This window comes from Nothobranchius furzeri, chromosome 18 (genome assembly GCF_043380555.1).
Source record: "Nothobranchius furzeri strain GRZ-AD chromosome 18, NfurGRZ-RIMD1, whole genome shotgun sequence".
Lineage (NCBI taxonomy): Eukaryota > Metazoa > Chordata > Actinopteri > Cyprinodontiformes > Nothobranchiidae > Nothobranchius > Nothobranchius furzeri.
This window is the reverse complement of record NC_091758.1, coordinates 34,281,727-34,305,414: the sequence shown is the minus strand read 5'-3', so window position 1 is coordinate 34,305,414 and position 23,688 is coordinate 34,281,727. Positions and strand designations below refer to the sequence as shown.

General features: G+C 44.6%; 1 protein-coding gene across 7 annotated transcripts; it reads left to right on the top strand.

Moving 5' to 3' along the window:
* Positions 1-8,383: 8,383 nt before the first annotated feature.
* Positions 8,384-23,384, top strand: ccdc9b (coiled-coil domain containing 9B). 7 transcript variants are annotated; one of them, XM_015970321.3, is made up of 15 exons: positions 8,384-8,545; positions 11,598-11,711; positions 11,804-11,908; positions 11,994-12,149; positions 14,392-14,571; positions 16,865-16,927; positions 17,981-18,159; positions 18,946-18,995; positions 19,071-19,121; positions 19,195-19,291; positions 22,052-22,085; positions 22,161-22,353; positions 22,432-22,695; positions 22,766-22,848; positions 23,128-23,384. In XM_015970321.3, exons 1-15 carry the CDS (start codon positions 8,534-8,536, stop codon positions 23,152-23,154), a joined length of 1,608 nt encoding a protein of 535 aa, XP_015825807.3. In that variant the 5' UTR covers positions 8,384-8,533; the 3' UTR covers positions 23,155-23,384. The 7 variants fall into 7 exon arrangements, with proteins under 7 accessions (XP_015825807.3, XP_015825804.3, XP_015825803.3 ...); XM_015970318.3 differs by having other exon boundaries at positions 11,598-11,705; positions 22,161-22,695; XM_015970317.3 differs by having other exon boundaries at positions 22,161-22,695.
* The last annotated feature ends 304 nt before the right edge of the window (positions 23,385-23,688 follow it).

The window sequence follows — 23,688 nt, the reverse complement described above, 5'->3', positions numbered from 1 at the left end:
CAGATGAACACGTGATTCCTTGAAGTTTGTAAAGGAAATGGAGTCACCTGTCTGATAAGACGCACGTGACGCAGCTTCTTTAGCTTGCTGGCTAGTCTGCTGCTCCTCTCAACCCTTTGATCACGTCCCTTTGTGACGTCATCCGCCAGTCTGTAAATAGCGCGCTAGAACCCACTCCGTCAGTCAGTCGCGGTGAGCCTAGCTGGAAGGATGACGTTTGGATTCACGAATCTCTTATCACGTCGTACGGCCATGTTTGCCGTTACTGGGTTGGTAGCAGGTGCTTTGATTACTAAAGCGGTTATAAACGCTTATAAATACTTTTATGGAGACGCAGAAAAAGAGGATTTATCCTCTTTAGAACAACCGGAGTCTGATTTTAATAGTCTTGGACCCGGAAAATCAACATGTCTTTACAGAGACGTCGAACCATCGGTTACAGACAATGAAGGGGCGAATCGTCTCTCTCTGAAAATGAATGTTGAACATTCTTACGGAGAAACAGACGACAGTTTATCTAATTTAGAAAAACCGGAGTCTGAATTTATCGCTTCTGGACCCGAACAATCAACTGTTCTACACAGAGACATCGAACCATCGGTTACAGACGATGAAGGGACGAATTGTCTGTCTCTGAAAATGAATGTTGAACATTCTTACGGAGAAACAGAAGACAGTTTATCCACTTTGGGAAACCCAGAATATGAAAACAGCGATGGCATTGGCCTGGAGATAGCAGCTAGTCTACTCAGAGATGTCGAACCATCGGCTTTCCATGAAGACGCAGAACCACTGACTGAAAAATCCTTTTCTGATTTTAAGTCAGATCAAGTAACTACATCAGATTTGGATGTGTTTGACTCAAGAGACTCTGGCTCTAAAGCTCCCAGTGAGCTGACAGAATTAGAGGCTTTTATAGAAGGAGAAGCGAAAACATCTCCGGTTTCAGCAGAAGATTGCGGTTACATGTCTGATGTCTCTGCAGAAGATTGCGGTTACATGTCTGATGTCTCTGAAATTCCTAATGATGCATATGAGGCCTGGTCTGAGTCAGAAAACGACCTCGACTCGTTGCCTTATGACGACAGCGACTTGCCTGATATGGACGGAGAAATGGGTTGCAACCTAGGGTTAGAAATAAGTTTGCAGGAGGTAATTTGTGAAGACGAAGCTCCTCCTAGCTTGTGCAGCGGTTCTTATCCTGATACTCAATGGGGGGAGGACGCTGGTCTATCTCTGACTACAGAGAGGAATATTTGGGAGAATCAGGCTGGTCTTTCCACAATTATAGAGGAGAACTTTGAGGAGAATGATGAAATATCACTTTCTTTAGAAGAAAAGGAGGAAATGTCTCCTTTTGATGAAGAATTAGAGGAAACAGACAGTGACACATCGGTTTTTTCAGAGGAAGAACTGAGTCAGGATGACACATTTTCATATTCAGAGAGAAACTATGATTTGCTGTCTGACATCGATGAAAGTCTCGATGAAGAGGAAACTAGTTGCTCTGATCAAGAAGGCGAAGATTCATTGCCTGAAGATGAAAGTCACACTGAAAACTTGACGTATATGAGCCCTGCGGCTGAAACGATGTTAGTTTCAAAGCAGAAATTAGTTAATCTGATGGTGAGGATGAAAGTACTGGAGGTTTTAAATTATGATGAAGAGGAAACATCTTTGGTTACGGAGGACAGATTTAATCACAAGTCTGACGATTTTGATGCAGGTGAGACAATTTGCTCTGCTTTAGAGGTCGATGTGGATTCATTATCTGAAGACACAAGCGACCCCACAGATGAGGAGGCTGATGTAAAGAGTCTAGATGAAATGGAAGCCAAACTTCATGATTCGGACTGTAAGGACATGGCTCCTGGTAGCTTGTCTTCTGCTCACGATGAGTCACAGGGATTCTGGGAACTGAGTCGCAGGGATTCTGGGAACTCTGGTGAACGTAATTTAAACTGCTCTGACTCTTGTGATGTAATTGTGGAAAAAGTTATAAAAAAATCATATATAAAAAAGAAAAACTGCTCTGACTCAGGAGACGATGACCCTATAGATTTGAGGGCTGCACTAAAGAAGCTAGATGAAACGGAAACCAGACTATTGTTGGAGTTTGGTTTACAAAATATGTTCTGAGAGGACGTGGCTCCTTCTAGCTTCTCCTTCAGCTCAGAAGAGGAACTGAGTGAGGACGAGGTTGAAAGACCTTCAGCCTCAGAGGAAAGTGATTAAAATGCATTTGTCAAACCTGATGATGCAAACATAGATCAGTCAGACACGGATGAAGAATTAGCCGGTGGGTTAAAATGAGATAAGAATACAGTTCAAACGGTGTGGGATTTAGCTAAGAGAAGTAAAACACCTAAAAGAAGAGAAGAAAGTAATATTGAATCATCTCTGGTTTCAAAGATAAGTTCAGGTGAGGACGAAGATGGAAAATCTTCATATGAGAAGTCAAGTGTGGATGAAGCTCTTCCAAGCACGTCCTCTAGGGTCTCGTACGACCCACCCTCGCATCATCAGAGGAAAAATAAGGGATTAGAGATTAAAGATAAATTATCAGTGACTGCAGAAAATAATTGAGGAGTAAATAAAAGTGGAAGCTCGGTCACAGGAGCCAAAACTCGGAGTTCTCTGGTTTCTGGCAGAGATGTAGAATCCTCACAAGTAAGCAACTCTAAAGCGTCAGTCACATCTGGAAAACACCTGAAGGGATGAACAAGAGGGGGGTGTTTAAGAAGAAAATGAACTTTTTTTCACTTAGTGTAACAGACACTCTGTTTTAGTGGCCACTAGGTGGTCTCGTAGGCACTGTTTGTTCTCCTGGCTCTAGCGGAGCCAGGAGTCGCTAATCAACCCATCAGGGAGCTTCCTATAAAAGGCAGCTCCCTCTGTCATTCGGGGAGGGAAGCTGAGCAGAGGCCCGAGCGTTAAATCAAGTGATCCTCTTTCCCTCCTAGATCTGACTATTGAGTCTAGTAGTGTTACCGTGTGGTTTAGTTATTCTTCCTCGATTAGAGCTTGTTTGAGTTACTAATTAGAATACTCATTAAAATGTTCAGCTCACCCTTTTGTTGGAGCTTTTTGTGTTTATCCTAGTCCTTTCCTTTTCCCGGTTTAGTCCCGGCGTTTGTGTTTATTATAAAATACCTGGCTTAGATGATCTTTTGTTTATTAGTATTTGTTGTTTACCCAGTATTTGGAAGATCTTTGTGTTTCTTATTTGTTTCCTGCTCATTTCAGCAGCGCTTTTCGTTAATAAACCTCCTTCAAGAGAGTAATCCTTGGTTTGTCCTGTTTACACACTTCTTGCTTTACGCCCTCACCTACCATCATCTCCTAGGCGAGCTGGGGGTCGTAAAACTTAGGAAGTAAAAACGATAAAATCTCTAGTAGAAAGTGGATGTAGGCCCACTTGCTGATTAGTGTTACGACACCTGGGTTTTACGATGGTTGGTCGTATTATTATTACTATTTAGTCAGAATTTGTTCCCCTGTTTTGGTAGTTTTCTTCCCATTGTTTTGTTTTCTTTTGGAGTGACAACACCAGACCCAGAGACAAGATGGCTGCCTCCATGCTGTTGTCCAGTAACCATGGAAACCACAATGAGCACCGGCAGCCTCATCACCAGTGGATCCCTCCTCAGTTCTTCAGGTGGAAGCAATTAGACTAATCGTTTTCTCTGGATCTGGAAAGGATAAAAGGCTGGAAGAACTTTCATTCTAGGAGCTACTTGTAACCAAGTAGACTCCCTTTGGGCTGGTTTCAGGGTTTTAGAAGTTTAAACATCTTGAAAGAAAATACTTCCTCAGCATTTATTATGTCTCTCTTTGGGTTTAGTAATTACTCATGGTAAAAGAACTACAGTGGCTACTGGTAGTTTGAGAGTCTTTTGTGGTTAAGTTGCTGAATTATGATGTAGAAGGTGAAAGCTTCTTTAGGTTGGAAATAACCCTGAGTCTTTTAGTTAATCCATCCCACTTCTTTCTTTCTTTTGTACCATCCTGTTGGACACTTAGGTCTGAATGGTTTTCTTTTGGTGCTGCCAGTTAAAATATCTGAGCCTTAGTCTCCTGCTTTATTTTATATGAACGTTGGACTCTCTGAGTTTTATGGGCTGTGTTAGTGTATTTCTGTTAGGATTTCCAGCCCTTGGTTTTGTGTTATCCTCTAATGTTTTAATAAATTTGTTTTTCTTTACACAAGTTACTTCTTTTCCTCCCTGGTTTCCCCTCCCTGAAGAAGGTAAAACGTAACAATTAGAACCAAGAAGCTGTTTAGATTTCACAAGCAAGTAGAAGAAATAGAAGCAAGAACAACAACAACAAATATTTTTGTAAACTGTATGTATTTTCTATCAAATAAAATAAAGTAGAGTAAAAAAAAACTATATAAAATACACAAAAAAACAATAAAATGACAAAAAAAACAAAACAAAAAAAAAACCATCCCTCCCGCAGAATCGCCACCTTATCGTGGTGGGAGGGTTTGAGGACCTCCACATTCCTGGAAGCTGTGTAGTCTGGTTGATTAGCCCCTGTTAGGGTCTCCATGACAACATGGTCTCTCAGGTAGGCGGTCGGACTAAGTGCGATTCAAACACCTAAAGATTAGACCGCCTCTATATGGATGACGAGATCGAGGTCTTCCATGTAGAGGAGGTGCTGTCCATGGCCAGTCTTGTGGATTATCTGGTAGACGGGGATCTGACCTCTGCAGAACAGCAGTGGGGACAGGGCGTCTCCTTGGTATTAGCCAAGTCAGTTAGCCATTCAGGGTGAGTCCCATCCTTTAGCAGCTGCTTCATCTGTGCTGCCAGACACTCATGGAGTGCAGTGAGCTTCTTAAGCTAGTAGGCTTCGGTGGATCATGTCAGGTCCTGGAGCTGTCCAGTTCTTCAGACCTGAGGCTCTTTGTTGGGTGTCTGCCACAGTGATGGACTCTGGGTTCTGCTCAGGGAGGTTGCTGTGATCTTCTCTGGAGAGGCTAGCCCCTTTGATCAGTGTCCAGCCTTAGTGAACACACACACACACACACACACACACACACTGTAATCTTTCCAGTTCCTGTTTTAAAGCGGGTTAAATCTTTCTTCAGAGGCCAACACCAAAAATAAAAATAGTAATTCTCTTAAATGAAAATGTAAAATCTCACCTGTTAACTTTCATGCTTTGGAGCAGAAAAAGTGCATAAAAACCACAATATTTCAAGCTCAGTACTGTGATGCTCACCTGTTCTAACCAGACACCTGCATCACTGGGGTTGGGAGGAGGGTCCTTCAAGACTGTTGGAGACCCATTTCAGGTGACTGCCTCTAGAAACTCATCAAGAGAATGCCACGAGTGTGCAAAGCAGTAATCAGAGCAAAGGGTGGCTTTTCTGAAGAAAATGGAAAATAAAACATGTTTTCAGTTATTTCACCTTCTAACTGCACATCATAGGTTTGATGCCTTCAGTGAGAATCTCCCAATGTAAACGGTCATGAAAAGAAAGACTTTCCTCCACTACCAATAACACCATCCACACCTACCCTACCCTAACCCTACCTACTGCATCACTAAAGTCAGTCGGTTGCAAGTTTTTAGCAACCATGACTCGATCTGGACTGGGGCGACCTAAATAAACCCTAAATAAATGCATGAGAGGAATCATTAAGAACGGAGCTCATTTTCCTCTGAACACAAGTTATGGGAGTGCTTGTCCGTTTGTGTTAGAGGCGCCGTTCCCTCTCGTCTTCCTTGTCGCAGGGGTGGGCCCAAGACCTGGCCGGGGGCTCCCTGCCCTGAAGCTCCGCCCCTGAAGTGAAGAAGGAAAGTCTGCCAACTTTGTTGGCGGTTGAGTTTTCGTGAACGGAGTCAAAATTTACATCTAAACTTTAAATCACACCAAGAATCTCAAGTCTTCTCAAACCCCTCAGAAGGTTTTCTTTGTTTTCCTACAAGATTTACGGACAAAAACTAAAGGGGTAAAATATACATGTACAAAAAAGAGGGAATGGAGAAGGGGAAGAAAGGATGAAAAAAGAGAGAGAGAGAGAGAGAGAGAGTTGGTCATTATTGTTGTTTTCTGATACACATTACAGCTAGCTTCACAAATTTGTTTCAGTTGTTAACTAAATGTTTATTGTTAAATAGATAAAGATTTATTTTGAAACGCACTCTAATCAAGGTCGTGGTTCAGCTTATGGTAATTTGGCGCCATCATGTGGACAGTTAATGACATTGCGGTAATTTTATTATTATTTTTTGTTTTATTTTGCAGTTTATTTGCAAAATCTAAACAATTAAGAGGAAAGATTTTTTTAAATTCACAGTTCACCTACTTTATAAGTCTAAATGCTTGTTTATTTTATTTTATTTTTTTAGAAATTAACCTTATATCTGACTCTTAAAATAAATTTATGGTAAATGGCCTGTATTTGATATAGCACCTTCTAGAGTCCTGGAACCCCCCAAGGCGCTTTACAACACAATCAGTCATTCACCCATTCACACACACATTCACACACCGGTGGGGATGAGCTACAATGTAGCCACAGCTGCCCTGGGGCGCACTGACAGAGACGAGGCTGCCGAGCACTGGTGCCACCGGTCCCTCTGACCCCCACCAGCAGGCAAGGGGGCTTAAGTGTCTTGCCCAAGGACACAACGATAGCGACAAACTGAGCGGTGCTCAAACCTGCAACCTTCTGATTACGGGGCAAGCACTGAACTCCTGTGCCACCGTCGCCTGAATAATCCTAAAATTATCCTTGCAAAAACCCACAATTCCAGAAATCATCAACAGGAATAAAACAACCAGTGTGACTTATCTGGAGAGTGTAGACGACTAAAATGAGACAATCCTGAAGAAATACAAACCATAAATGTGCGACAAGGGCCTCAACATAAAAAGATGTCTGCCTCCAAAGACGTGCAACAATTATTCATGATGAGACATAAAATAAATTAAAACATTTGAAAATAGAAGACAATTATGATGCATGGCCTAAATTAGCAAATGCTGCATGCAGACTCGCAGGGAAACAATAAATAGTGATCATCTTTTTTAAAACAGACGAAAAATGACCGAACTGAGACTAAAATCAGATGCACGCAGACATGCATAAATCAAAACCGTTGTCAGTAAATGAAACCCAACTTAGTTCAAAATGAGCTGAAAAATGACCAAAATCACACAGAAACAGTCGTTAAAGGATCAAAAATGACCTCAAATTGAGGAGCAATTACGCCTAAAAGCCACACAATACCCAGCTGGAGGCAGAATCAAACTGTGGCCTTGAATCAGAGTCTTTTCAAAACTGTCAGAGGTCTTTCAAGGACTTCTCTGGTTCTCAACGACGTCCCACGAATATAATCTTCTATTATAAAACACACGATTCACTACTTTTGTGTTTGCAAGGCTGAAACTGTGGATTAAAAGTGAAGTTCGGGCATCATGTTTACAGGTAATATCATTTTAAAACGTTAACCCTGAACTAAATCCAACATGTGGACTCGAGCTGACACGTCATTTTCATCAATACGAGTCAGCTTAATAAAATCTTTTGGTGCAGAGAGAACTTGTGACTGATTTTTGTGCTGCTGCAGATCTTCACAGGCCATTTTCCCACCATGGTCCCTTAGCTCTCAGACTTGGCGACAGGCAGCGTGCCACGTATAATGAATTGTGGGAAATCTTTTGTCCGCGACCCCCTTCTGCCGTCTTTAGGAAGCCTGTTTAGTATTTGGAACGTGTAGCCCGGAGCTGGAGGGAGCAGCTGCTGAAACCTCTGTGGAAATGAGCAGCACATGAGACACTGAGTTTGGTACAGGGGTGTTTTTGCTGGTGAGATTATGTCAGGATTAGGATTAGTTTTTTTTAAGAGATAACAAAGGCGGAAAAACCTAAATCTGTATAAAAATCAAACAAAAAACATATATTGGTCTAAAGTTGCATAATTTCAAAGCAAAAGTTTATAAAATATCAAAATACAAAAGTAAAAGAAAAACCATGACAGGATTTTACTAAACAGAACACTTGATTTGCTTGATTAGTTGTTGTATTGCTCAGTTCTGCTGTCCAATCCCTCACAGAAAGAACAAACGGCTTTAAAAATCATTTTTATGACTGAAAACATCTCTACGTTTGTGAGTGAGTGAGTGGATATGCTGCCTTCTGCCTGCAGGAGCATGAAAAGCTGTTTCTAGTGGTGTTTTGGTGTCAGATGTGTGGCCAGAGTAGTAGGATTCAAGCTGCATGCTCCTAGGATGAGTGAGGAGGGGAAGGAGCAAGTGCTTTAGAGGGGGAGCCGGAGCAGAGAAGTGGGAGGGTGGGGAGGTTTGGAGAGTCACAGCGAGGAAGGACAGGCAGGCGGGTGGGCTGGGTGGGTGCTGTTAACAGGGGAGCTCTGTGCATCTGTTAGACATCTTGGCTGCTTGCCCAACTTGGCTCGTTGTAATCGAGGCATGATCGTGGACGGGAGGCAGCCATCTCTGCCTCCTCGGCTGCCCTGCTGCTCCTGGACCTGGCCCGGCTCCCATCCCTGACATGGAAAGACCCGTGAGTTCCCTCTTTTCCTCTCCCTGGTGTTCGGTTCCCTCTGCTCTGTCGCAGATTTAGGTGTAGCCACACGCAGCTCTCCCCTCTCTCTCTGCTGCTGCTGCTGCTCCTGGAGGAAACAGGAACGCTGGTAGGAGGAGAGCCTGGCAGCTCCCACTGCAGGCCACCCTTCCTCTCCTTTTCCCCGCTTGTCCAGGCACAGGCGCCGTCCGTCCTCTGACAGATCCATCTGTGTGCAGTCATTTTAGCTGCACCAGAGCCATCCACCAGCAGAAACTCCTTTCTTTTTGGTTCCTCCGCCATTGGGCTTGCTGAGAGTCAAGCGCTCTGTCGTGCCTATTCTTGGTGGTATGTCCTCATGGTGTGTTGTGTTTAGATCCCCTGACAACCAGGAGCTGCTGTGAGGTAACCGTTTGCTGCCCGCCTCCTCTCTGAGTGAGTCCAAACTTTTTCCTCGTGATAGGTCTGATTGTTCCAGATCCACAGATACAACAGCTGCAGTAATGTGGAATAAAAACAGTGACAACGAGTCATCAGCCCGTTTCAGCCTCACCTCACAGAAACAACCTCGACTGTAGGACGCTGGAGGATGACTGACTCACTTTGGCTTCCTCAGAGCCCTCACTATGACCCAACATCCTGCAGCGAGAATTTTGTTTATTTTTTCACAGCTATCAGACAAGCAGAACTGGCAGCTTTTCTTATTATCACTCCTCCTGAGCTGCGTAGAACAAGAGAGGATGCCAGCGCCGTTTCAAACTCCAGAACAGGAGCTTTAACTGTTCTTTTCTTTAGTGTTTGAGACAACAGCTGCAGCGTGAAAGGGTCACAAACTCATCTTCTTGTCGATTAATTTTCCAACTTCAAGCCAACACCAACAGTTTTTCCTCCATTGCTGAAACATTTCTCAGAATTAGGTCTAAAGAAAAATCTTTGCAGCTTCAAATCCTCAGATTTAACATCTCAGAGAGTAAAAGTTCCCTAAGAGTTATTACCTGTCAGACACAGAAGTAGTTAAACTTCAAGCAGTGCACATTTTTGGTATTAATAGGATACCGCAAAGTAATTCTGTAATATATCTCAATTTTACTAAAATGCACATACTTCAAACTCTTTTAACACTTTATTTTGGTTGTTGAATGACCTTTTTGACCTGGTTGCTTCACCTGAGCTTTTAAGGATTAATGAGTTCAGATAGTTTTTATCATAATGAAAATCAGAGTTAAGCACTAAAGCACGGTGGTGGCTGCGTCATAATACGGCTACATTACGTTTTTCTTTCAACAGATCAATTCACGAGTGAAAAGAAAACCTTATAAAAGCATCAGTATTCAGCACAAAAACATTATTTGGACAAACTTTGCAAAACATTTGAAATCTATAACGTGGATTATTTATCATATTTCCAAACATATTAAACTCGAAGGTCAGGTTGGAGGGAGAATATTAAGTTACAGCGAAGCAAAGGAAGTGAGGTCATTGTTTTGCAGCTATTTGATGCTTCTGCACAGACAGCCTGTGAGCGGTCGAGCAAATTCCCGGCGTCTCTCAGCTAAACAACACATGATGTCACATGGAGGCTCTTTTTGTAAGGAACAGCAGTAGCTGCTGCTGCACGAGTGGACATGGAGGTTTTTTAGTCTCGGGCCTCGTGTGGTGTGAGGAGGCGTGCCCTGCTGACTGGGCCGGGATGTTTAGGATGCTCCGCATATGTGTAACTGAGCTGGGTGATGAATGCTCCATCTGTGGTGGCTGTGACGACGCGTCAGTGTTGTGCTGGAAGTGCGTGGAGCCCCTGATTAGTCTCTAAGTGAACAGGGTTCAGTGCTGTCTTTGCTTGGTTTATTTACTCCTTATCTCATGAATTTACTGAGCAGTTTTTTATGCATGTTTAATTAGCTAAACCTTTTCATCTGCTTTTTGCATCCTCAATAAAAAGTCAAAACTGCTAAATTGGATCAAAAGCCAAAAGTGCCAAAGTCAAATAAATAAAAGAGTACCTAGATAAGTAATTATGTGTTTTTAATAGACAAAAGTGAGAAATTAAAACACTTGTTAATTACATACATGTAATATTAGTCCGCTCTATGTGGACAGGTCACCAGAAATAAATAACTGAATATTAAATAACTCACTTTTATGTGGAGGTGTTCTCATTTATGTTATGGGGCGACGGTGGCACAGGAGTTAAGTGCTCGCCCCGTGATCGGATGGTTGCAGGTTCGAGCCCCGCTCAGTCTGTCGCTGTCGATGTGTCCTTGGGCAAGACACTTAACCCACGTTGCCTGCTGGTGGTGGTCGGAGGGACCGGTGGCGCCAGTGCTCGGCAGCCTCGCCTCTGTCAGTGCGTCCCAGGGCAGCTGTGGCTACATCGTAGCTCATCCCCAACTGTGTGTGAATGTGTGTGTGAATGGGTGAATGACTGATTGTGTTGTGAAGCGCCTTGGGGGGTTCCTGGACTCTAGAAGGTGCTATATCAAATACATAGAGAAATATGGAACCCCATTCTTGCCAAACTAAAAGACTACAGGTCACATGTGATGTCTGAAATATGAGCCTCAACTTCATTTTTCTGGTTAATTATCATGACTGAGTCACATTGTTCTGACTTTTCAAACTCATAAATAATAATAACCCGACACAAAGTTATTTTGAACATGATCGTACAACTTTTAGGTCTTGACTGAAAAGTCAGAGATGCAAAAATTCAACAAGAGCCAAACGCACCGCTGTTACACGAACGAACGAACAAACAAACAAATAAAATATATGTGCTGCTATTAAAAAAAGGGGTAATCCCATCAGAAATACTAGTTTTAATACATCATGTTTCTTTTTTTAATTACAGTGGCATGAATGGGCTTCCGTAGTGTTAACTAGCCCCACAGGACGCTCCACATGAGCACAAAAATATCTGTTGCTTAGAAAATCTTTTATTTTGGTAATAAAAACATTCCATTTTTATTACTTATGGTTTGGACAATGGCACGTTTGGCCCTCCATATAGTTCAAGGCAACTCCGTGTGATTATCGGCTGGACGTGTCTCCCCAGACCACCAGTGACATGCTGCCCAGGAGGGATCACGAGAGAGATCTGGAGCTGGATAAGAAGATCGAGGCTCTCCGCAGGAAGAACGAGGCGCTCATGAAGCGGTACAAGGTGAGGGTGAGCAGGGTGTGCGGGTGGGGAAGCTTGTGTTTTTTTCAGAATTGAAGTTTCAAAAGCCCCCTGATTAAACTTTATTCTCCTACATTCAGGAAGTGGAAGAGGACAAGAAAAAGGCAGAAGTGGAAGGAATGGCACTGCAGAGCAGTAAGGGAAAAGCCGATGATCTCATCGTCACCATCAGCAAGTCTACAGAAGTGAGCTCCATCAGAAGCTTTACTTCATGATCCTGGAAAATACATACGTGCCTCATGAAATGCAATTTACCTCAATTTGGAGCAGGATGGTCGTGTAGTGGTGACGAAGCCTCTCAGCAGTGGCTCTCCGCCTGAAAAAGGGCAACAGGAGCCTAGGCCTGACAGAGTAGGTGAGAGTCCAGTTCAGGGTTCTGGGAGAGGCCACAGGAAGCAGCTGACTGTCACCATGACAGCTAAAAAGGTAAACCCACCTCTTCCATCTAAAGAGAAATGTACAGCCTTAATGTTGACGATCAGCAAACAAATATGAATAAAAATAAACTGATTAATTACAAAATTTTGTTTTAAAATGATTAAAAAATTCCATCCGAACCAGCTTGATGCTACGTGAGGGAGTAATGAACCCCGAAACCTAAGAACTGGTTGTAACACACTCAGCTGCGGCTGAGATAACTGCTAATGAGTCTGTCACTGGCCTCTGTGTGGAGGATTGCTAGCTCACCCTTGATTTAAAAAGGGGCTTTCAGCAGGAGCGGCTTGTTTAAGGTCAAAGGTCAGACAAACTCCTACATTCATGGTTCTACAGTAAAGCTAGCCCTGACCATCACGCTACCACCACCGTGTTTGACTCTTGGTTCTTGTTCTGAAATGACGTGACGAGACACACCTTCTAAAAAAGTTCTACACTTGTCTCAAGAGTCCACAGAATATTTTCCCAAATGTCTTGGAGGTCAAAATGTTTTCAGATGAATGGGAGACAGGTTGTGGCCTTGGAACTCTCCCATGCCGTGATGTCTGCATTGGGAGCCGGGGGGGGGGGGGGGGGGGGGGGGCGTGCCCCACCAGATGGCGCTGTGGAGCTCTATGCTTGCATAAAATAATCAGTGGAACAGAATGGTTTGTTTTAGAGTAATCTTGTGTAAAAACCCATTTTGTCACTAGAAGATTATCTTCAAAACATTTGCGTGTTTGTTTATCTAAGTTAAGGGGCCGTTGTTGTGCCGGCCCGTCAGCGTCCATTTTTAACGAGGAAGATCTGAAGTCACAGTGCGCATGCTCAACTCATTCCCAGTGGTAAACCGTAGGGCCCAGAGACTCCGGCCCCAAGCTCAGATCATCCAATCGATAGATGAGAAAAGCACACGTGAGCTTCTGTTTCTGTTCTGTGGGCGGCTGCAGCCGTGGTGGTGTTGCTGGTTGGCTAACAAGAAACAACAGAAATAATGAAGAAAACGTTGCCACTTCAACAAAAATTAGAGATTCAACCAGAAAGCTTTAACTAATATTATCAAAGGGCAGCGTTGGAAGTGAAAATAGGGAGCGGAGGCTGTAGCGGTCGGAGCGGCGGTTAAGAGAGTTGATGAGAACACCGGAGGAAACCAGTTGGGGATTGCTGGATTAAACTTTTGGGAGTGTTGGACTTTAACTGAGGAGTTTTTGAAAAGTTTCTCAAGATGAAAGATCAGCCTGCAAGAACCGAACAACAGTGATGCTTTGTGAGTGTGCGTGCACGCGAGCGTGCACGTGTGCGCACTGTTGAGCTGTGCCACCTAACTTATAATGCCAGAGACGTCACTGCTCCCATGGAGTCCCCCCTTGTCTCTTTCTTACTGTTGAATCATGACCTCTGACCTCAACCATAACCAAGAAAGACGATCAATTCTTCTGGGTTGATTTGTTTTTTAAATTTCTTTAGAAGAGAGCACGATGTGTTGCTTTTGAGATGGTTTAGCCTACTCCCTGTTGTCAGACAGGTTTTAATTACGTGATGTTTTAATTCTTCAGGTCTGATGGGTTCATCAACACAAATAGTTCCTGTTTCAACACGGGGGACTGTTGCTTTTACAGGACCAGGGTGGTTTAACTGTTTTCCCCAACCCTAATAAATGAAATAATCGTTTAAAAACCACATTTTATATTTTCTCGGGTCATCTGTGGCTAAAATTTGTTTGCTGGTCTTGGAGCAAACAAGAATGGGTGAATGACAGCATGGACGTAATTTTCACTTTAGAAGTGGGGGGGGGGGGGGGGGGGCACGGGGGGGGGGATCTTTGCAGTATGCTCTAATGGGAAACAGGCTTCAACACAAACGGTTGTTTTCCGCTTGGTCCTAGAGCTCAACCAGTGTCAGTTTAATATAGCGTAATATTGTTTTTGGATGGTAAAAAGTGCAGGGGTCAAAGCTTGACTTTGGAAAAAGTGGGGGGGACATGTCCCCCCTGCCCCCCCCAAAATTACGTCCATGCATTACAGAGTGACTTTTTGACTTTGCTAAAATATTGTCAACACTTTCCAGTCGGACAAAATAAAACTTTATCAAGACGTTTGAGCTGAAAGTCAAAATAATCCAGAAATGACTACATTTCACCATCTTGAATAATTTCTTCAAATTCTGCTAAAGAGTTTGAGATTAACCCCCTCCCCCCAAACAAAAAACAAAAGTCATTTTTATTATTTTGCAATTAAAATGAGTGTCTCTGCAGGGTAAGAGGGTGGTGAGCGAGAGAGCAGAGAAGAGACCGGGTTCTTCAGATCTTAAGAGTCCCGCATGTGATGGACAGACGAGGAGTGTGGAGTCAACAGGACGAGGAAAGCAGACGTCTCAGTCGACCAGGAAAGAAACATCATCAGCATCAGCAGCAGCAGCAGCAGCAGCAGCACAGGTCGGATTTAAACTCTTCAGTAGTTACAACCCCTGCTGTCTCACACCCCGGCGTTGTTTGTCCACCCCATGTGTTTAACATAGATGTCAGACATGTCGGCTGGCCCTTCCCCGCCGCTGTCAGAGCACAATGAAACCGCAGAAAGGAGGCGGACTGAAGCTGACTTACTGCAGTTGGGTCAGGGAGAGGGGGCCTGCTAACGCAGCTGTTGGTCTTAATCTGACTCACGATTATTATTTTAATTTGTTCACAGAACCATGAAACAAACCCAGCATACTGATAAAAACACAACTACATAGTAAGTTTCTCACTTCTCCCCCTACTGTTTGAAAGTGAAATTACAACTCGTGAACAACCTTGCTGCAAACTTTGCCCCAGTTTGTAAAAATATTTGACTCATTAGCGCCACACAGTTCAGATTAGGTATTACAGCGCATCCAAAAGGCACTCGTCTCCCTCTCCCCTGCAGCCGTGCCACAGTTATGAATGACTTCCAGCTTTCAGTCCAGCGATCACATGTAGTTAGAGCAGGGCAAGCAACCCAGGGGTGGCAGCAGAGTTTCCCCAAACCAGCAAGGCTCCCACAGAAAGAACCGGCGCCATCCCCGCACAACTTTTAGAGAGAGAGGATTGTCACGTCAAAGCGCAAACGCAAAACACGGAGCATTATATCATCCTATGTCCCTAAACAGCTGCGGTACTTCTAGATGGCGCATGACTAGATGGCGCGTCGACCACAGGTTATGTAAAATAACATTCAAAATTTCAAGCCAACAGAAATATTTAGAATAGACGTTGATGAGAAATATTTATGAAAAAGGACAATTTGTGAACGTGATACACAGAATTTGATTTAAAAGTAAAATGCTGCAACAGAAATCATGATTGTTACATAAAAATGTCACATTATCTAATTATGTCAAGCATTAAAGGGTCATTTAGTTTTTGGACACAGATTTATGCATCTTGAAACTTCAAATTTCCAAGAGTTAAAAAAATTAAGTGAGCTACATTTATTTTGCTCTTTGTGGTTTTTTCCCCTAGACCTAAAAGGTCTGACCCTAACCTGAAAACACACACACACACACACACACACACACACACACACACACACACACACACACACACACACACACACACACACACACACACACACACACACACACACACACACACACACACACACACACACACACACACACACACTTTTAGAGCCAGTACGCTGCAGAACAGTCCCTCGCAACTCTAAACACAGACATAAAAGCTGTGTCTAAATATGCGTCCGCTCCTCCGATTGGCTGCGCTGCTCCCCGGGTCACTTTTCACTAAATCCAGGGACTGAACACAGCGTTCTGTTTCGTTGTCGTATTTCTGGCCCACTTGGTCTGTGCCTGTATTTATCACGTGGACTGAGTCAGCATCTGAACAGCAGCCCGCCCTCAGTGTGAGGCCTTGCCTCCACACGGTCAGCGTTTACATCCTGCATCTTTTCACCTGAAGTAAGCTTCATTCTGACACCCCCCCACCCCTAAAGTCTGTTTCTCACGAGTCTGCGGGGTGTGTCCCAATTAGATTTCATATCTGAGTCTCCCTGACAGGAGAGACAGACGGGAGTGAAGACGTGCGAATGGAGAGAGGAGTGAGAAGGGAGGAAGAGTCAGGGGGGACTTGCACCAACCGTCTGTCTGTTTCCCGTCTCCGTGCCTCTTCTCTGAAACTTTAAGTGGTCTGCGCTACTCTGAAAGGGCTGATTTGATCTAATTAACATTCAACTGCCTCCTTGCTATGAAAAGCCTCATTATGCTGCCCAAGACAAGCTGGCACGCTGCCAGGAATGTGTTAGGGGACAGACAGGAGGACGTCCAAGCTCTTTACGGGCTGTGACTGCATCTGGAGATGGACTTCGTGCCAGACCAATCTGCCTTAATTGACATTTTTCTCTTTGCAGTTTTCACGTTTTGCTTCTGATGGCAACACGACACACTAATTTGCACTCCAGATGTTTTTAGTCAGACACAGTCTAATTATATACCTGTGATGAGGTACATTTGATTTTACAAGTCAACATCAGCCTTTTTAGTGTGGATAATTGTCTGCAGCCATGCTGTTACACTCCTGAACCACCTGAGGGCAGCGGAGGACTCTCAGTTTTCTCTAAAAGAAGAGTTTGTGTCCTCCCATGGCTTTATTTAATTGCTTATAGCAGCACAGATGTGACTCTTTACAGTCATTCGCTGTGTCATCCTTTCGTTGTGCTCGTATTTTTTCTCATTCTCTCTCTTTCCTCTGACAGGAGGAGGTCAACCAAGGTCAGAGGCCCACTGAGGAGCAGAGTGAGGCGCCAGAGCAGTGCCAGGTAAAATAACGACAGGTTAAATGCACAAATCTACACTTAGATCTCTCAGGTTTGAGAAAAGCCACGTGACGGTGAAGTCTCACGTCTGGTTAGGCTTAGATCACTCTCCATACATGTGCAGCAGCCCCCCCCCCCTCCCCAACGCGTTGTCATGCACGCTCCCCTTTTCCAGTTGTTTTTCCCATCTGCATCCCGCCAGCTCGCGTGTTACCGCCGCTCAGAGCTGTCTCACAGATCAGGCGTGTGATAAACAGGCCGACTGGGGAGGCAGGGAGGAGAGGCTTCAAAGGCACAAAATAGATTCACCACAGACAGGTTATTCTGTTCTGTTTGCCTTTGCTGCTCCGCAGTCCAGGCGCAGTCATTTGTTTCTCTTTTGTTTTATTTGAGCATTTTTTCTAGGAGATAAAAGTCAGAAGAGTTTTAGTTTGCAGGTCTTCTCTAAACATGTTTGGTTTGATGATATTTTAGTGCAGATCTGCATCATTCGTCCACATCTACCTGTCTCAGCTCCTGGCAATTTCCAACAAATGAAGGAAATGATGAGTTTTAATTAGCGGCCTGGGCGGCAGCCGGGGCTGGCCTGTTGGAACATGTGAGAATGACTTCCCGTGTGACCCTGGAGGTCCTCTGGGGGCTGCAGATCAGGGAGGTGGAGAGAAAAACGACAAACAGAGGGATGAGCACAGATGCTGTGTTCTCCACTAACAGTATGCAGAAAGGCAACGTGTTTACTTGGCGGTGATTGGTCCAAGCATGAAGGGAAATTATCTCCAGCATTGTGTGTTACAGTCTGAGTCAAGGGGAGGACATCTTTTTAGTTTTTTATTTCTTTTTATTATGGTTTGAATTCAAGAAGATGTGTAAAATGTTTGTTTTTATGGTTCAATCTTAAATCAGGAACATAAATTCATAAAAATAAAAAACGTTTGTCATCTTATCTGAGTTTGATGTGAACTTGGACCCTCTGTTTGTGCTTCAAATGCATTTCATAAACGATTCTGTGTTTTTAACATTTTTACGCATTAAAGGAGGCGCTTTGTGTCCAAGTAGGAGTCGGAGAACCTGCAGACCCTCGCAGACCTCAACGTCCCGACGTCCCGGGAGGAGCAGGAGGAGTACCTGCGGTGGAAGAAGGAGCGTGAACAGATCGACAGGGAGAGGGTGGCGCGACACAAAAACGATAAGGGCCAGTGGAGACGGGCGTGGGACGTGGACAAAACAGAGAGCATGTAGGCAACCTCTTTATTGTCCTGTGCCGGAGCTCCTCCTGGTTTGTGTTGTTTCAAACTAACGTCTCAAGAAATCGTCCCACATATTTAAACTCCTTCATCTTTGCTGCCTTGATTATACTAAAGTAGCTCCACCTCTTCTGTGCTTTATAACAATCCTCATAAAACAACTAATTTAGTTTTTGCTTCAGTTCTAAACTGGAAAAAAAACATATTTTGTATAAATTGATCAAATCTGAGTCGTAAGTATTAGACAAACAATTTAAACACAAGGTTTTGCTACAAAATCAGAAGAACGAAGAATTATTTCCTATAAATATTGTATTTTTTTGTCCCATCGCTGTGAAATCACACAACAGCACCCCAAACTGACTGCAGGCAAAAATACATCTGATCTGGTGGATTTTAAACAAACACGATGCAGCACCAAGAGTCCCTTATCAAGCTGTTTTAAGAAGCATCAAAATGTAAAGAGACAAGGGAGGACCTGCTATTTATAGCCGAAGGGATAAGGGATGGAATAGTTTGCCTTATTTGGAGAAGCTTAAACAAACGGCCCCGAGCATGAATGCAGGCGGAAATGGGGCTTTTGTTCCACCAATAGATGCTCTCAGTGAATGCAAACCATAACGTGTGCAACTAACTGGTCCTGCCGCTTATTTAATTCATGTCTTGAGATGAACTGAAACATGGGAGCATCCTGTTTGTGGCCTTTAGCTGAGCTGGAAGTGATGAATCATCTGGAGATGTGCTCACTTTGTCTGAACCGAGCCTTTCTGCTTCCAGGTTTTCAGACAAATGTCTTCCTGCTAGAGACTGGGGGCCTTCGAGCAGAGGTGAACCACGATCAAACGCGAGGAGGAAGATAGTCCTCTACTTAAAGTAAAAAAGATGTTTTAATTATGTTTCAGGGGGACGGAGTGTAAAGAGAGGGCAGCAAAAGGCAGGAAGTGACTCTAAAGGTACCAGAAAATCTTTTACTGATTGTCGTAGATTATCCAAACGATTAGAAATGATCAAATCTTTCTGTTTCAGGTCACGGCAGACGAGGCAAAGACAAGGCAGCTAAGAATGTGCTTGTGATGAGCAGCAAAGCAAAAGGCAAAGATCGCCTGACCGGGAGGGCCAGGAGGTTGGTGGCAACCAGCAATCTTCATTTAACTCCTTCCAACTGTCGGGGATGCCTCTCACATCAGCTGCCACGAGAGAATTAACCACTAAGACACATAAATAGGATGTGGGAAGGCCTTTTAGTTTTCCTGAACTGTGCCCTTGTGCACACATCTGCCACCACACTCGATTTAGTTGTTGCAGCTGGTTAAATAACCCCGTAAGGCAGCGTTTGCACCAGCATCTCCTCTCTAGCTTTTCCACGCTCGTTGTGAGCACAAATGTAGCCGGAGGATAGCAGGAAGTGAAGCAACGCGTTCCATTTAGAAGTCTTAACTGTTCTCTGTCGTCATGCCCATGGACGTAATTTTGGGGGGGGACAGGGGGGACATGTCCCCCCACTTTTTCCAAAGTCAAGTTTTGACCCCTGCGCTTTTTACCATCCAAAAACAATATTACTTTATATTAAATTGACACTGGTTGAGCTGTAGGAACAAGCAGAAAACAACCGTTTGTGTTGAAGCCTGTTTCCCATTAGAACATACTGTAAAGATACCACCCCGCCCCCACCCCCGTGTCCCCCCCACTTCTAAAGTGAAATTTACGTCCATGGTCATGCCTAAGGGAGCAGAAGGTGGAGGCCAGAGAAGCTGAGGTGTGTCCTCAGGGGATTTAAACATCACAAGAACAACTGTGACTGAGAAAGTTTCTGTCGATATCTCTAATCACAGCTCCTCCTTCCCACTTATCCAGGTCGGAAATGGATGTTTGGATTGCTCCCAGCGGTCTCCCGATCGCTTTTTGTGGTCGTGGACATTTATGTGGCTGAGAAGCAAATTTAAAAGCACTTCCAGTAAATTAAATTAAGATATTGCAATTATAAGAAAATAAACAATGTTCTGAGGAGGGTCCGATCGATAGTTGAATCTCAGATTGAGGAGGAGCAATGTGGTTTTCGTCCTGGCCGTGGAACTGTGGACCAGCTCTGTACCCTTGCAAGGGTGATGGAGGGGGCATGGGAGTTTGCCCAACCAATCCACATGCGTTTTGTGGATTTGGAGAAGGCTTATGACCGTGTCCCCAGGGGCACCCTGTGGGGGACGCTCCAGAAGTATTGGGTGGGACGCTTTCTGTTAAGAGCCATTCAGTCCCTTTACCAGAGGAGCGTGAGTTTGGTCCGCATAGCTGGAAGTAAGCCGGACCGGTTCCCGGTGAGGGTTGGACTCCGCCAGGGCTGCCCTTTGTCACCGGTTCTGTTCATTACCTTTATGGACAGAATTTCTAGGCGCAGCCGTGGTGTGGAGTGTGTCGAGTTTAGTGGCGGAGAATCTCATCTCTGCTTTTTGCGGATGATGTGGTCCTCCTAGCTCCATCCAGCTCTGACCTTCAGCTCTTGCTGGGTAGGTTCGTGGCCGAGTGTGAAGCGGCTGGGATGACGATCAGCCCCTCCAAATCTGAGAACATGGTTCTCGACCGGAAAAAGGTGGCTTGCCAACTCCGGGTCGGGAGAGAGGTCCTACCTCAAGTGGAGGAGTTTAAGTATCTCTGGGTCTTGTTCACGAGTGAGGGAAGGAGGGATCGGGAGATCAACAGGCGGATTGGTTCGGCGTCTGCAGTGATGCGGACGCTGAGCCGATCATTCACGGTGAAGAGGGAGCTGAGCCAGAAAGCCAGGCTCTCGATTTACCGGTCGATCTACGTCCCAATCCTCACCTATGGTCATGAGCTTTGGGTAATGACAGAAAGAACGAGATTGCGGATACAAGCGGCCAAAATCAGTTCCCTCCGTAGGGTGGCCAGGCTCAGCCTTAGAGATAGGGTGAGGAGCTCGGACATTCGGGAGGAACTCGGAGTAGAACTGCTGCTCCTCCTGATCGAAAGGAGTCAGTTGAGGTGGTTTGGGCATCTGGTCAGGATGCCTCCTGGACGCCTCCCTGGGGAGGTGTTTCGAGCATGTCCTGCCGGCAGGAGGCCCCCGGGTCGACCCAGGACACGTTGGAGAGGTTACATCTCCAATCTGGTCCGGGATCGCCTTGGGGTCCTGCCGGAGGAGCTGGTGGAGGTGGCCGGGGAGAGGACCGTCTGGAGCTCCCTAGTTGGGATGCCGCCCCGCGACCCGGACCCGGACCCGGATAAGCGGAGGAAGACGACGACGAGAGACAATGTTCTGTTTGCTTGTGGTGCAACCCTGATTCAAAAGTTTGAAGAGCAAGTTCACTGAGAACCAGTTTTTACTTGTTTTTAAATGCGATCGGTCACTCTGAGTTTAACATGCAGGCTAAATGTGAAAAACGTCTCCTACCCCTATTTCCTTCATTAGCCGCTAAAAGAAAATAGGCGGGGAAATTAGCATTCATGGACACATTCATCTTGGCTCGTGACGGCGAAGACAGTTATTGAATTAGCTTTCAGGAGAGAGCAGAGCACTTATCGGCTAGGAGAAGCTAACGTTTGCATTAGCAACTCCACCACACAGCAGAACTCCTTCAGGCTTGTGTTATTTGTGGAAATAAAACCAACGTTGCAGAGTCGGTGGTGGAGTCACGCTGATGTTAGCCAATCAGAGGCGAGATATCTAAATCTTGATGTTTTCTGTCCCCCCCGAAACAGCAGCGCCGGAGCTTTATTTCCCCCACAGAAATTGACTCACAAGGCATTCAATTATACTAGAGACCACTGCAAATGTGATGAAAAAGCAATAGAATGAGAGCTTTAATTTGCATTTTGAACTTGATTTCCAAATTTTTACCAACATTTATAGATTAAACTATTAATTTTTCAGATGGCAGGACAACGATGATGGAGAAAACCAACAGGTGAGCTCAAATTAAGGATGAGCATAAGCAGCACAGATTCAAGCAGCCCATAAATAAGAACATCTTGTCTCGTAGACGTCTGATACAACCCTGGAGGAATTCCTTGAGGAACGTGATGCTCTCACAGACGCTAACAAACAGGATCTGAAGGATCAGGGCTCCAAAGCAAAGCCGGATCCAGAGAGTGCAGCTGGAGAAGTCAGTGTTTCTGATGGTCTGAGAGAGGAAAACGTCACTCAGAAGAAAGCAGAGTCCTCTCCATCTCGAGGTGTGGAGAAGAAGGTACGTTTCTCTGAGGATCTCATCCAGGCGGCTGCGGCTAAGCAAAGCTCTCTGGATTCTGCAGACTCCAAAGGCCCCTTCAAAGCATCCTCACCCAAAAAGAACCAGCATGGATCGAAGCCTTCTGAAAGTGCCAAGCAGGACTATGGTAGTTCTCAGGATAAAGGTGGAGGTCGTTCTGCTCCTCCTGTTGTCCAGAAGCAAGAAACAGAGAAAATTCAAGCAAACAGCAACGCCCCTCCCACTAATAAACCCTGTGCCTGCTTGCACGAGAGCTTGGTGCAGCCCGTGGAGGTGTCCAAATGCAACAGCAGCAGACCAAACACAGGTGTGCTACAGCTTTCAGAACAAAACGATGCCATTAGCTGTAAATGAGCTCATGGTGTTTTATTTTATAGAAGAGCTGAGGGACTCCAGTTTGTCTGTCCTGAGGATGGAGTCAGGAGAAACACACCCAACTCACTCCGCCAGCAGCGACAAGGTCAGTCCGGGGTCACGGAGACGTGTGGAGGGGGTTAATAGAGTGGATGGGAATGGATGAGGAGAGATTTGAAATGTATCAGAGCTGCAGCTTTGATCCCAGTATAGTCATCACCTCTGAAGCCTGATGGAGTGCAGATAAAACCTCTTCATCTCCACCAGGACACACACAATAACCGCCCACCTCACCATTCATATAGAGTGGGCCTGAGTTACATAAATATGAGAAAATACAGATGAAATTAGTCATTTCACGTGTTTTCTCACTTGTATTTTGCAGGCAAGAGAGCACGGGAAGATCGTTTGACCTTCTGGAATATAAATATCGAACACTTTGGATGCTTTTGCAGCTTCCAGAGCAGAGCCGTTTGTTTCGTTTGCTGCAGTGTGTCCTTCCTGAGTCTGACACGTGAATCGGGCAACACTGATCACACCGAAGCACTTTACGCAGGACTGTTTTGACACTTTTTTTGGGGAACGTTGTTGCCTGAGTGCAATATGATTGAATGTTTACATTTGTAGGAAGATTTTAAGGCACATATCAGGAGTGCCCGTTGTAATAAACAAAGCCACAGTCGGATTATTTAGTGCCTGATTCTGCTTCTTTTGAGCAAACTTTGTATTTAATTTAAGTAGAATCTGAATGAATTGCCTGAAAACTGACTGATTTTTTTAATCTGCTTTTTCTGAACAAAATTATTATAATTTAACATATTTTTTTGGTAATGCACATATTTGGAGCAAGAAACTGACCAGACCAGTTGCATAGGAGATCTATTTTTTAGCATATGAAGCTCATTTCAGCTATTTTGGACACAGGTGGCAAAACGCTGGAAGTAAC

Coding starts and splice junctions, on each gene's coding strand:
- ccdc9b (XM_015970317.3), top strand. Junction 12,150..14,391: donor TCACCATGACAGCTAAAAAG/GTAAACCCACCT, acceptor GTGTCTCTGCAG/GGTAAGAGGGTGGTGAGCGA. Junction 14,572..16,864: donor CAGCAGCAGCAGCAGCACAG/GTCGGATTTAAA, acceptor TTCCTCTGACAG/GAGGAGGTCAACCAAGGTCA.